This window comes from Aphelocoma coerulescens, unplaced genomic scaffold, assembly GCF_041296385.1.
Source record: "Aphelocoma coerulescens isolate FSJ_1873_10779 unplaced genomic scaffold, UR_Acoe_1.0 HiC_scaffold_188, whole genome shotgun sequence".
Taxonomy (NCBI): Eukaryota; Metazoa; Chordata; class Aves; order Passeriformes; family Corvidae; genus Aphelocoma; species Aphelocoma coerulescens.
Genome location: NW_027183536.1, coordinates 252,556 through 265,880, shown reverse-complemented (window position 1 = coordinate 265,880; position 13,325 = coordinate 252,556). Strand labels below are relative to the sequence as shown.

Genomic DNA, 13,325 nt, shown 5'->3' with positions numbered 1-13,325 from the left:
ACCCCGAAATGGGGCAGGGGACCCTGAAATGGGGCTGGGAACCCCAAAACCGGGCGGGGAACCCCGAAATGGGGCGGGGTACCCCAAATCGGGATGGGGAACCCTGAAACCGGGCAGGGACCCCCAGGGTTGGGCGGGACCCCCTCAGCTGGGAGGAACCCCCACCCCACCCCCAGAATGGGGCAGTGGAGCCGTTTAGGGGGTGACCCCCGAACAACGGGCGGGGGGGTTGGGACCCCCGAATTGGGGTCGGTGCCCCTCTCCCCCCCTTCCCATTAAAGGGCAGCCCCCAAACTGGGAGGGGTCAGTGAGTAAAGAGGGGCTCCCCCCGCCCCCACTGAGGGGTTCGGCCCCGCAGGTGGGGCCTGACCCCTCCCCAAATATCGCCTGAGCCCCCCCCTCCCCCCCCACCCCAATTCGGGGGTTCAGAGCCCTCCCCTCCCCCCCCTCAGGGGGTCTTCTCTGCTCGTTCCCGTTTCCCACCGCGCTCTGAGGTGCCCTTGAGCCCCCCAAGGGAGAGAGGCTTGGGAACGACTCCAAAAAAAAAAACCGATTTTATTTTTATTATTATTAAAAAAAAAAAAAACCACAAAAAAAAAAAACAACAACAACAAAAAATTCCTTTTTTAATTCGACGGTTCCGCCACGCGCGGGAAAAGAGAGCGTCACGTGGGGCGGTGTCACGTGGGGCGGTGTCACGTGCGGGGGCGGTGTCACGTGGGGCGGTGTCACGTGCGGGGGCGCTGTCACGTGCGCGCTCACGTGAGGTCGCCGCGCCACGTGAGGGCGGTGCAGGCCAGGGCGCCCCCTGGCGGCGCGGCGCAGAGCAGCAGCGATTTGCGCACGCTCGTGCCGAGGCGCGCGGCCGCGAGCAGCGCCCCCAGCGGCTGCGGCCGGGAAGGGCGCGGGCACAGCGCCACCGCGCCTGCGTGGAACAGCGGGGGGGGGGCCTGGGGAGGGGGGGGGCAAAGGGGGGAGGGGAGGGGTCAGAAATGGTGGGGAGGGGGCGGGGACACCCAGGACAGCCCCGGAGACCCCCCCCCCTCCCCTCCCCTTCCCCCCCCCTCTTACCGGGGTACACCAGGAAGTCGCCCCCGAATTTGCCGCCCGGGGTCAGGTGCAGGCCCCTCCCCCACAGCTCCCGGAACACGCGGAAGCGGCGCTCGGCGGGGGGGGAGGGGCAGGACGGGTCTGAGGGGGGGGGGAGGGGAGGGGTCAGTGAGGGTCCGACCCTCCCCCACCCCCCCAGTAGCTGCCCAAGCCGCCCCTCCCCCACCTGTCGGGGGCTCCTCGGGCTCCGATTCGGCCTCGTCAACCTGAGGGGAAGGGGGGGAGGGGCGGCTCAGGGGGGGGCTCTCGCTGCCCCCTCCCCCTCCCCCCCCGAGCGCCCCCAGCCCCAAATCCCCGCTCCCACCCCCCCCCGGCCTCCCCCTCGCTCCCCGGTACCGTCTCCACCGCGGCTCCGCCGCTCTCCCGGAGCGCCCGCGCCTCCTCCGGCCTCAGCTCCAGCGGCAGCCGCGGCCCCGGCGCGACCCCGGCGCGGCCCCGGCGCGGGGGGGCCCCGACCAGCGCCCCCCACACGCGGTGCCGCTCCCGCAGCGCCCGCGCCGCGCCCGGAGCCCACACCAGGAACCGCCCGCGCTGCCGCCGCACCCGGGGCAGCTCCGGGACCGAGCCCGAGGGGGTCCCGGGGGATTCTGACCCGTCCGCTGCCCCGCAGAGCCCCGGGACCCCCTCGGTCCCCGCCGCCATTTTGCCGCTTCTTCCCGGAAGTGGCCTCAGGATTCCCCGGAAGTGGCCTCAGGATTCCCCGGAAGTCACCCCGCGCGTCCAGGCGGATTTAAAGCGGCGATGCCGCGCGGGCCCCACCACGGTCTGTTCAAAGCAACGAGGGGAGCTCAGCCCCTTTTAAGAGCGAGCCCAGAAAGGTGTTAAAGCTCTCTGAGAGCTCTTAAAGAGCCCGCGACGCTTAAAGGGACCGAGCCCCTTTAAATGCCGGCGCTGTGGGCCCCACCGCCCTTAAAGGGCCAGACGCCCCTTAAAATTCCCCCACATCCGGCGGGTTTCAGCCCCCTTAAAGGGCCAAGAACCTTTAAAACAGCCCTCCACAAGGCCCAACGACCCTTAAAGGGCCAGAGCGCTTTTAACGCAGTTTCACCCTCATTTTAAAGGGGCCGGAGCCCCCTTTGAGGACCCTTTAACCCCCCACCACCCTTAAAGGGCCAGACCCCTTTAACAACGTTCTCCCCCCACCCATCTTAAAGGGACCTGATCCCCCCCGCAGCCCCGAGTGTTGACCCCGCCCATCTTAAAGGGCCAAACCCCCTTTAAAAGACGCCCCCATGGGAGGGTCCGACCACCCTTAAAGGGCCAGACACCTTTTAATACCCACTCCCCCGCCCTTAAAGGGCCAGATACCTTTCAATACCCACTCCCCCGTTCTTAAAGGGCCAGATACCTTTTAATACCCACTCCCCCACCCTTAAAGGGCCAGACACCTTTTAATACCCGCTCCCCCACCCTTAAAGGGCCAGACACCTTTTAATACCCACTCCCTCACCCTTAAAGGGCCAGACACCTTTTAATACCCACTCCCCCCACCTTAAAGGGCCAGACACCTTTTAATACCCGCTCCCCCACCCTTAAAGGGCCAGACACCTTTTAATACCCGCTCCCCCACCCTTAAAGGGCCAGACACCTTTTAATACCCGCTCCCCCACCCTTAAAGGGCCAGACACCTTTTAATACCCACTCCCCCGCCCTTAAAGGGCCAGACACCTTTTAATACCCGCTCCCCCACCCTTAAAGGGCCAGACACCTTTTAATACCCGCTCCCCCACCCTTAAAGGGCCAGACACCTTTTAATACCCACTCCCCCGCCCTTAAAGGGCCAGACACCTTTTAATACCCGCTCCCCCACCCTTAAAGGGCCAGACACCTTTTAATACCCGCTCCCCCACCCTTAAAGGGCCAGACACCTTTTAATACCCGCTCCCCCGCCCTTAAAGGGCCAGACTCCTCTCGAAGGACCCACCCAGGCGCCTCCCACTGCCCCTTTAAGCCCCCAGCCCCCCATTTTCCCCCCCAGTCTCCACCTGGGGTTCCCCCACGGCCGCGCGCGGCTCCGACCCCCAAGGCCCCGCCCCTCGGGTGGGCGGAGCCTCGCCGAGACCACGCCCACGGTGGGCGGGGCTCGCTCAGACCACGCCCCCTCCTCCCCCGCGCCGGAGCCGCGGAGCCGCGCAGGGGCCCGGGGGGGGTTTTTGGGGGGTCCCGGGGGGTTTTTGGGGGGGTTTTTGGGGGTCCCGGCGCCGCCATGAGCCGCGAGGAGCTGACCTACCTGGCCGTGCTGCTCGGCTCCATCCCCGTGGGCTTCGTGCTCAAGGATCGCGGTGAGGGCGGCTCCGGGGGGGCTCCGGCCGAGGGGGGCCCGGGGGGGTTTTTGGGGGGTCCAGGGCGCTCGGGGGGGTTCTGGAAGGATTTGGGGGGGGGTCCAGGGGGATTCTGGAGGGGTTGGGGGTGTCTCGCAGGGAATTTTGGGGGCGCCGGGTGGTCCTGGTTGGGGGCTCAGGGGGTGTTTGGGGGGTCCCGGGTGGATTTTGGGGGGTCTCAGATGATTTTTGGGCAGTCCCAGGGGGTTTTTGGGGGGTGTTTAGGAGGTCCCGGGTGATTTTGGGGTGTCCCAGATGATTTTTGGGCGGTTAGGGTTAGGGTGGGGCTATTTTGGGGGATCCTGGGTGATTTTGGGGGATCTTAGTTGATTCTTGGGCATTCCTGGAGGTTTTTGGGGGGTGTTTAGGAGGTCCCGGGTGATTTTGGGGGGTCCCAGATGATTTTTGGGGGATATTTGGGAGGTCCCAGATGATTTTTGGGCGGTTAGGGGTTAGGGTGGGGCTATTTTGGGGGATCCCGGGTGATTTTGGAGGGTCCCAGATGAGTTTTGGGCATTCCTGGAGGTTTTTTGGGGTATTTAGGGGGTCCCAGATGAGTTTTGGGCAGTCCCAGGGGGGTTTTGGGGGGTATTTGGGGGATCCCAGGTGATTTTGGGGGGTCCCAGATGATTTTCGGGCGGTTAGAGTTGGGGTGGGGGTATTTGGGGGGTCCTGGGTGATTTTGGGGGGGTCCCAGATGATTTTTGGGCGGTTAGGGTTAGGGTGGGGCTATTTTGGGGGATCCTGGGTGATTTTGGGGGATCTTAAGATTTTTGGGCATTCTTGGAGGTTTTTGGGGGGTGTTTAGGAGGTCCCGGGTGATTTTGGGGGGGTCCCAGATGATTTTTGGGCATTCCTGGAGGTTTTTTGGGGGGGGTATTTTGGGGGGGATCCCAGCTGGGTTTTGGGGGTGGATTTTTGGGGGGGTGGATTTTTTGGGGGGGGTGGATTTTGGGGGTGGGGTGGATTTTTTGGGAGGGGTGGATTTTGGGGGGGGGTGGATTTTTGGGGTGGGGTGGATTTTGAGGGGTGGATTTTTGGGGTGGGGTGGATTTTTGGGGGGGGTGGATTTTTGGGCGGGTGGATTTTTGGGGTGGGGTGGATTTTTGGGGTGGATTTTTGGGGGGGGTGGATTTTGGGGGGTGGATTTTGGGGGGTGGATTTTTTGGGAGGGGTGGATTTTTGGGGGGGGTGGATTTTTGGGGTGAGGTGGATTTTGAGGGGTGGATTTTTGGGGGGGGTGGATTTTTTGGGGGGGGTGGATTTTTTGGGGGGGGTGGATTTTTGGGGTGGGGTGGATTTTTTGGGGGGGGTGGATTTGGGGGGGGGTGGATTTTGGGGGGGGTGGATTTTTGGGGGTGGGGTGTATTTTGGGGGGGGGGTCTGTCCCCCCCTCGCTGAGCCCTCCCCCCCCCCCCAGGCCCGCGCTGGCGGCAGCTCGGGGGGGGCGGCGGTGGGGGCGGGGCTGGCGCTGCTCACCTGCGGCCCCCACGCGCTGCACTCGCTGGCCACCGTGCTGGGCACCTGCACCACGCTCGCCCTGCTGCCCAGGTCAGTGGCCCGCGGCTACCAGGGCCTGGGGGGGGGGCTACCAGGGCATTTTGGGGGGGTCCAGGGCCTTTTGGGGGGCCCCAGGGCCTTTTGGGGGGTCCCAGGGCCATTTGGGGGGGTCCAAGGACCATTTGGGGGGGTCCCAGGTGCATTTTGGGGGACCCCAGGGCCTTTTGGGGGGGTCCCAGGTGCATTTTGGGGGGTTCCAGGGCTTTTTGGGGGGCCCCAGGGCCTTTTGGGGGGGGTCCCAGGTGCATTTTGGGGGGGTCCCAGGGCCTTTTGGGGAGTCCCTGACAGATTTTGGGGAGTCCCAGGGCCATTTGAGGGGGGTGCCAGGGCCTTTTGGGGGGCCCCAGGTGCATTTTGGGGGGTTCCAGGGCCTTTTGGGGAGGTCCCAGGGCCTTTTGGGGGGTCCCAGGACAACTTGGGGGGGTCCCAGGGCCTTTTGGGGGGTCCCAAGGCCATTTCGGAGAGTCCCAGGGCCATTTTAGGGAGTCCCAGGGCCATTTGGGGAGTCCCTGACAGATTTTGGGGCCTCCCAGACCGATTTTGGGAGGTCCCAGACTGATTTTAGGGAGTCCCTGGGCCATTTGGGGGGGGTCCCAGAGCCTTTTGGGGAGTCCCAGACCGATTTTGGGGGCGTCCCACGGCCTTTTCGGGGGTCCCAGGTGCATTTTGGGGGGACCCAGATCAATTTAGGGAGTCCCAGGGCCATTTGGGGAGTCCCAGATGCATTTCGGGGGTCCCTGACCGATTTTGGGGAGTCCCAGGGCCATTTGGGGGGGGTCCCAGGGCCTATTGGGGGGGTCCCTGTCTGATTTTGGGGAGTCCCTGACAGATTTTGGGGGGTCCCAGACGGATATGGGGAGTCCCAGGTGCATTTTGGGCACTCCCAGACCGATTTAGGGAGTCCCAGGGCCATGTGGGGGCTCCCTGACCAATTTTAGGAAGTCCCAGGTGCATTCTGGGGAGTCCCAGACCGATTTTGGGAGGTCCCAGACTGATTTTGGGGGTCCCAGGTGCATTTGGGGGGGCCCCAGGGCCATTTGGGGGAGTCCCAGGGCCATTTTGGGGCTCCCTGACCGATTTTAGGGAGTCCCAGACCAATTTTGGGGAGTCTCCAGTGCATTTTTGGGGGTCCCAGGTGCATTTTTGGGGCCCTGGTCCCTGGTTCAGGAGGATTTTGGGGGTCCCAGGTCCATTTTTGGGGGTCCCGAATCCATCTGGGGGGATCCAGGTGCATTTTGGGGGGCTCCCGAGGCTTCTTTTCCCCTCCCCTCCCCCCCCCCACCCCCCCGTGAGTTTTGGGGTTCGTTACGACACCGAGCTCGTTATTGAGTAATTAACGCCAGGGTTAGGGGGGTTTGGGGGACCCCAAATTCTCTGTGGGACCCCTCAGGGGTGAGGGGGGGATTTGGGGGGGACTTGGGGGATTTTGGGGGGGTTTGGGGGGATTTTGGGGGGGTTTGAGGGGGGATTTTGAGGGGGATTTTGGGGTGGTTGAGGACGGATTTTGGGAGGGATTTTGGGGGGGTTTGGGGGGGATTTTGGGGTGGTTTGAGGGGGGATTTTGGGAGAGATTTTAGGGGGGTTTGGGGGGGATTTGGGGGAGTTTGAGGAGGGATTTTGGGGTGGTTGAGGGGGAATTTTGGGGCGGTTTGAGGGGGGATTTTGGGGTGGTTTGAGGAGAGACTTGGGGGGGGGGGTTGGGGAGGATTTTGGGGTGGTTTGAGGGGGGATTTAAAGATCAGTGGGGGGGGTTTGGGATGCCCCAAATTTTTTGGGGACCCCCTCCCCAGGCACTCCGGGGGGGCCACCCTGGCCTGGGCCTTCGGGTACCTCCTGTTCTTCCGCACCCCCTGGGTCTGGGGGCTGCCCGAGCCCCCCCCCTTCGCCAACGCCCTGCAGCTCCTCATCACCCTCAAGGTGAAAATGGGGCCGGGGGGCTCTGGGGGGGCTCTGGGGGGGTTCTGGGGGGATTCTGAGGGGCTCTGGGGGCTTCTGGGGGGCTTTGGGGGGGCTCTGGGGGGCGCTGGGGGGATTCTGGGGGGCTCTGCGGGGATTCTGGGGGGTTCTGGGGGGCTCTGGGGGGCTTTGGGGGTCTCTGGGGGGCTCTGCGGGGCTCTGGGGGGCTTTGGGGGTCTCTGGGGGGATTCTGGGGGGGCTCTGGGGGGCTTTGGGGGGTCCTGGGGGGATTCTGGGGGGGCTCTGGGGGGATTCTGGGGGGCTCTGGGGGGCTTTGGAAGGCTCTGGGGGGATTCTGGGGGTCTCTGGGGGGATTCTGGGGGGCTCTGGGGGTCTCTGGGGGGATTCTGGGGGGCTCTGCAGGGCTTCTGGGGAGTTCTGGGGGGCTCTGGGGGGGCTCAGGGGGTGATTTTGGGGGGCTCGGGGTGATTTTGGGGGGAGGAGCTCTAGGGCGGATTTTAGGGGGTTTGGGTTTGATTTTGGGGGGGTTCAGGGGCTGATTTTGGGGGGCAGTTCCAGGGGTGATGTTGGGGGGTTCAGGGGGTGATTTTGGGGGGTTCAGGGGGTGATTTTGGGTGGATTTTGGAGGGAGTCAGGGGATGATTTTGGGGTGGATTTCGGGGATTCTGGGGGTGATTTTGGGTGGATTTTGGGGTGGTTCAGGGGGTGATTTTGGCGGGGTTCAGGATGTGATTTTGGGTGGATTTGGGGGTGCTTCAGGGGGTGATTTTGGGGGGTTCAGGGGGTGATTTTGGGTGGATTTGGGGGTTTCAGGGGGCGATTTTGGGGTGGATTTTGGGGGTTTCATGGGGCGATTTTGGGGTGGATTTGGGGGTGCTTCAGGGGGTGATTTTGGGGGGTTCAGGGGGTGATTTTGGGTGGATTTTGGGTGGATTTGGGGGTTTCAGGGGGTGATTTTGGGGTGGATTTTGGGGGTTTCATGGGGCGATTTTGGGGTGGATTTTGGGGGTTTCAGGGGGTGATTTTGGGGGTTTCAGGGGGTGATTTCGAGGGAGATTTCGGGAGGTTCGGGGGGGTGGATTTGGGGGGGGCCTCACCTTGGCCCCGCCCACAGATGGTCAGCCTGGCCAGTGACGTGCAGGAGCTGCGGGAGGCGGAGCTTAAAGGGGTGACGTCAGAGGAGACGCGGCTGATGATTGGCTCGCTGCGGCGCGTGCCCAGCTTGATTGACATCCTGTGCTACAGCTACTGCTACCTGGGGCTGCTGACAGGTGGGGGCGGGGCCCCCACGGATTTTGGGGGGATCTGGGAGAATTTGGGGACTCCTGACTCCTTGGGGACCCCCCCCATCTCTCGGGAAAAAGCCCACCCCGGGAAGCCCCAAATCCGTGTGAAAAACACCCGAAATTGTCCCTGGGAGAGATTTGGGGGGGTCCCAGAGGGGGTTTTGGGGGAATTTTGGGAGGTCCTAGAGGAGGCTTTGGGGGAATTTTGAGGGAATTTTGGGGGAATTTTGGGATGTCCCAGAGGAGGTTTTGGGGGAATTTCAGGAGGTCCCAGAGGGGGTTTTGGGGGAATTTTGGGAAGTCCCAGAGGAGGTTTTGGGAGAATTTCAGGAGGTCCCAGCAGAGATTTTGGGGACCTCGTACCCAAATTCTCTCCTTTGTGCACGGATTTGGGGCTCCCACGGACACCTGGGTGACTCTGGGGTGACTCCAGGGTCTCCTGGGTGACACCTGGGTGACTCCTGGGTGACACCTGGGTGACTTCTGACACCTGGGTGACTCCGGGGTGACTCTGGGGTCTCCTGGGTGACTCCTGGGTGACACCTGGGTGACTCCTGGGTGACTCCGGGGGTGACACCTGGGTGACACCTGGGTGACTCCTGACTCCTGGGTGACACCTGGGTGACACCTGGGTGACACCTGGGTGACTCCTGACTCCTGGGTGACACCTGGCTGACTCCTGGGTGACTCCCGGCTGTCCCCACCACCCCCATTAACCCTTTCCCTACCCCCTCCCACCTTCCAGGACCCTTCTACCGCCTGGGCACGCACCTGGACTGGGTGTGGGGCGCGCCCCGCGCCGCCCGCGCTGCGCCGGCTGCTGGCCCACGTGCTCTGGGCGCCGGCCATGGGCGCTCTGGGGCTCCTGGTCGGAGGGGCGTGGCCGGCCGAGGCCGTGCTGCGGCCGGGCTTCGAGGCGCTGCCCTGGGTGGCCCGGCTGGCTCACATGGTGCCCGTGTTCCTCGCCCTGCGCCTGCGCCTCTACGTGGGCTGGCTCTGCGCCGAGGCCGGCTGCGTGGCCGCGGGGCTCGGCGCCTACCCCAAAAACGCCCGCTGCAAACCCGGCCAGGGACCCACGGTGGCCTGGGAGCGGCCCAAAAGGTCGGTGGCCACTGGGTGTGGGGGGGCAGGGGGGTGGGGGTGGGGGGCAGGGGTCTGGAGTGGCCTGGGAGCGGCCCAAAGGTCGGTGACCAGTGGGTGTGGGGGGCAGGGGGGTGGGGATGGGGACAGGGGTCTGGAGTGGCCTGGGAGTGCCCAAAAGGTCAGTGACCAGTGGGTGTGGGGGGGCAGGGGGTGTGGGGTGCAGGGAGGGAGCCCAAAAGGGCCAAACTCTGATGGGGACAGGGGTCTGGAGTGGCCTGGGAGCGGCCCAAAAGGTCGGTGGCCACTGGGTGTGGGGGTGCAGGGGTGTGGGGTGCAGGGGGAGCCCAAAAGGGTCACACCCTGATGGGGGCAGGGGTCTGGAGTGGCCTGGGAGCGGCCCAAAAGGTCGGTGACCAGTGGGTGTGGGGGGCAGGGGGGGTGGGGATGGGGACAGGGACCCACGGTGGCCTGGGAGCGGCCCAAAAGGTCGGTGACCAGTGGGTGTGGGGGGGCAGGGGGTGTGGGGTTCGGGTGGAGCCCAAAAAGGGCCAAACCCTGATGGGGACAGGGGTCTGGAGTGGTCTGGGAGCACCCCAAAACATGAGTGACCAGTGGGTGTGGGGGTGCAGGAGGACAGGGGTTTGGGGTGGAACCCAAAAAGGGCCAATCCCTGATGGGGACAGGGACCCACGGTGGCCTGGGAGCGCCCCAAACGTGAGTGACCACTGGGTATTGGGGTGCAGGGGGGTGGGGTTTGGGGTGTAGATGGGGCCAGGGGTCTGGAGCGGCCTGGGAGTGCCCACGAGTGACCCCTGGGCACGCGCACAGGGACCGAGGGCTGCCCGTGTCCCTCCTTGGCGGTCGCCCCAGCGCCGCCGTGTCCCCGTTGGGGCTCTGTGGGTGTCGCTGGGTGCCCTTTGGGTGCCACCTGGGGCTCTCTCACCTGTGCCAGGTGGGCGGAGGTGCCCGAGGAGCAGTGGGATTTCGAGACCGTGCGCACGGTGGATCCCTGGGGCACCGAGGTGGGCCGGCGCTTCCGGGGGGGGCTGCGGCGCTGGAACATGACGGTGCAGTGGTGGCTGGCGGCCTACGTGCACCGCAGGGGACCCCGCCAGTACCCCGTCATCAGGTACTGGGAGCACTGGGAGGGGATTGGGGGGGCGCTGGGAGGGGATTGGGGGGAGCTGGAGGGGGATTTGGGGGCACTCAGAGGGGATTTGAGGGCGCTGGGAGGGGATTTGAGGGCGCTGGGAGGGGATTTGAGGGCGCTGGGAGGGGATTGGGGGGACTGGGAGGGGATTTGGGGGCACTGGGAGGGGATTGGGGGGCACTCAGAGGGGATTTGGGGGAGCTGGGAGGGGATTGGGGAGACTGGGAGGGGATTGGAGGTGCTGGGAGGGGATTGGGGGGACTGGGAGGGGATTGGGGGGCACTCAGAGGGGATATGAGGGCGCTGGGAGGGGATTGGAGGAACTGGGAGGGGATTGGGGGGCACTGGGAGGGGATTTGGGGAAGCTGGGAGGGGATTGGGGGTGCTGGGAGGGGATTGGGGAGACTGGGAGGGGATTTGGGGGCACTGGGAAGGGATTTGGGGGCACTGGGAGGGGATTTGGGGGGTACTCAGAGGGGATTGGCGGGCATTCGGGATTGGAGGAGCTGGGAGGGGATTGGGGGGCACTCAGAGGGGATTGGAGGAGCTGGGAGGGGATTTGGGGGCACTGGGAGGGGATTTGGGGTGCTGGGAGGGGATTTGGGGGCGCTGGGAGGGGATTTGGGGGCGCTGGGAGGGACTGGGATGGAGACTGGGGGTACTGGGAGGAGGACTGGGGACACTGGGAGGGACTGGAAAGGGGCTTGGGGGCACTGGGAGGGCTTGGGGGCACTGGGAGAGGGATTTAGAGAGGGATTGGGGCACGGGCTGAATCTTAGTGATTGAATTTTGGGTGCTTAGGCTAGACTTTGCAGGGCTTAAACTGAATTTTAGGTGCTTAGGCTGCACTTTGTGGGGCTTAAACTAAATTTCAGGTGCTTAGGCTGGATTTGTGGGACTTAAACTGAATTTTGGGTGCTTAGGCTGGATTTGGGGGGCATACACTAAATTTTAGGTGCTTCGGCTGCACTTGAGGGTGCACAGATTTGCATTTCGGTGCCTCCAAGCTGCATCTCGGTGCCCGTAACCCCAACTTTGCCACCTCCTACCTAAACCCCTGCCTCTGCCACGGCTCCCAGCGCCCCGCCCTGAGCCCATTCTCCCCGTTTCTCCCCCCAAACCAGGAACGCCTGCACCATGCTGGCCTCGGCCTACTGGCACGGGCTGCACGGGGGGCAGCACCTGGCGTTCCTCAGCGTGCCCCTGTGGCTGGCGGCCGAGGCGGCGGCCGAGAGGGCTCTGGGCGATTATTTCGGGGTGCCCCTGGAGCGGCTCGGGGGCTGGAGGGGGTCCCTGCTGCGGGGAGGGCAGTGGTTCCTCAAGATGAGGGCGTTCGAGTACCTGAGCATGGGCTTCGTGCTGCGAGGAGCCGCGGCCACGCTGCGCTTCTGGGCCTCGGTGCATTTCTGCCTCCACCTCCTGCCCCTGCTCGTCCTCATCCCCCTCACGGCCGCGGGGGCTGCCGGGAAAAGGGCGGGAAAGGGCGGGGGAAATGGGCGGGAAAAGGGGCGGGGCGGAGGGGGGGAGGGGGGGGGAGGGGGGGAAGGGGGGGAAGGGGAGGAGGGACCCCCGTGGGAGGGAGGGAGGGGAGGGTGGGAATCCCGAAATTCAGGAGGGTGGGAGCATCCTAAATCCCGAAATTCAGGAGGGTGGGAATCCTGAAATTCAGGAGGGTGGGAGCATCCTAAATCCCAAAATTCAGGAGGGTGGGAATCCCGAAATTGAGGCGAGAAGAGAGCCCCTAAATCCTAAAATTCAGGCGGGAAGGGAGCCCCTAAATCCTGAAATTCAGGAGGGTGGGAATCCCGAAATTCAGGCGGAAAGGGAGCCCCGAAATCCTAAAATTCAGGAGGGAAGGGAGCCATTAAATCCCAAAATTCACGATGGGAGCACGTTAAATCCCGAAATTCAGGAGAGAAGGGAGCCCCTAAATCCCGAAATTCAGGAGGGAAGGGAACCCTTAAATCCTAAAATTCAGGAGGGAAGGGAGCCCCTAAACCCTAAAATTCAGGAGGTTGGGGATCCTCTGAATCCCAAAAATCGGGAGTGGGGGGGAGATGCCCTGAATCCCAAAATCCAGGAGGGTGGGGAGCTCCCGAAGCCCAAAAGAGAGGACGGGGAGGATCCCCTGAACCCCAAATCCCAGGAGCTGAGGAAGAGGAGGGACCCCGATGGTCGGGGTGGGGATGGAGCCCAAAATCCAGAGCTTAAGGGGGACCCCAAAACTTTGGGGTGAGGAGGAGGAGGAGGAAGGACCCCAATGGAAAAGAGAGGGGGACCCCCTAAACCCCAAAACTCGCGGGGGGGGGGGAGGGGACCCACCCTGAACCCCAAAATCCGGGGAGGGGTCTCCGATAGCCCCAAATCAGGGGGGACCCCAATAGTCAGAATTTACGGGGGATCTCCCACCCCCCCTGAACCCCAATACCCAGGAGGGGGGGCCTGGGGAGGGATTTGGGGGGAGCTTTTGTAGGGGGGTGGGAGTAGGGGGGGCTCTGTTTTTTGGAAGGAGCCCCCCCCAAAACTGAGAGAAATAAAAGCCTTGAGCAACGTCCCCAGTGTGTTTGGTGTGGGGACCCCAAAAGTGACCAAAAGCACCCCAAAACTGAGCCCAACGCCCCTAAAGTCGACTCGAATATACCTAAAATGAACCGAAATACCCCGAAACGAATCCGAACCCCCTTGAACTGACCTGATCCTGCAGGACCTACCCAGGCCTTGAGGCGAATCTAAGGAAAATGGGGAAAACCTGGGGAAATTCAGTGGAATCTGAGGAAAAAACTGGGTCAGGATGTTCCAAGGGGATTTTGGAGGGTCCCAGAGGAGTTTTGGGAACTCCCAAAGGGGGTTCTGGGTTGTTTTTGGGGGCTCTCGGGAGCTTCCTCCGTCCCCACCCCG

The 13,325-nt window shown here is 63.7% G+C and overlaps 2 protein-coding genes across 3 annotated transcripts; one reads left to right on the top strand and one right to left on the bottom strand.

Annotated features, from left to right (window-relative positions):
• Positions 1-7: 7 nt before the first annotated feature.
• TSEN34 (tRNA splicing endonuclease subunit 34) lies at positions 8-3,395 on the bottom strand. Of its 2 annotated transcripts, none has more exons than XM_068998931.1 (5): positions 3,341-3,395; positions 1,447-1,875; positions 1,277-1,316; positions 1,072-1,191; positions 8-950 (listed from the first exon to the last, which is right to left on the bottom strand). In XM_068998931.1, exons 2-5 carry the CDS (start codon positions 1,750-1,752, stop codon positions 571-573), a joined length of 846 nt encoding a protein of 281 aa, XP_068855032.1. In that variant the 5' UTR covers positions 1,753-1,875; positions 3,341-3,395; the 3' UTR covers positions 8-570. The 2 variants fall into 2 exon arrangements, with proteins under 2 accessions (XP_068855032.1, XP_068855033.1); XM_068998932.1 differs by lacking the exon at positions 3,341-3,395 and adding an exon at positions 3,096-3,149 and having other exon boundaries at positions 663-948; positions 1,071-1,191.
• Positions 3,317-13,160, top strand: MBOAT7 (membrane bound O-acyltransferase domain containing 7). The gene is given in 9 exon segments (XM_068998924.1): positions 3,317-3,367; positions 4,852-4,982; positions 6,782-6,908; positions 8,023-8,179; positions 8,940-8,980; positions 8,982-9,295; positions 10,230-10,406; positions 11,552-11,910; positions 13,132-13,160. Coding segments are annotated over 9 exon segments (1,386 nt in total).
• Positions 13,161-13,325: the final 165 nt, after the last annotated feature.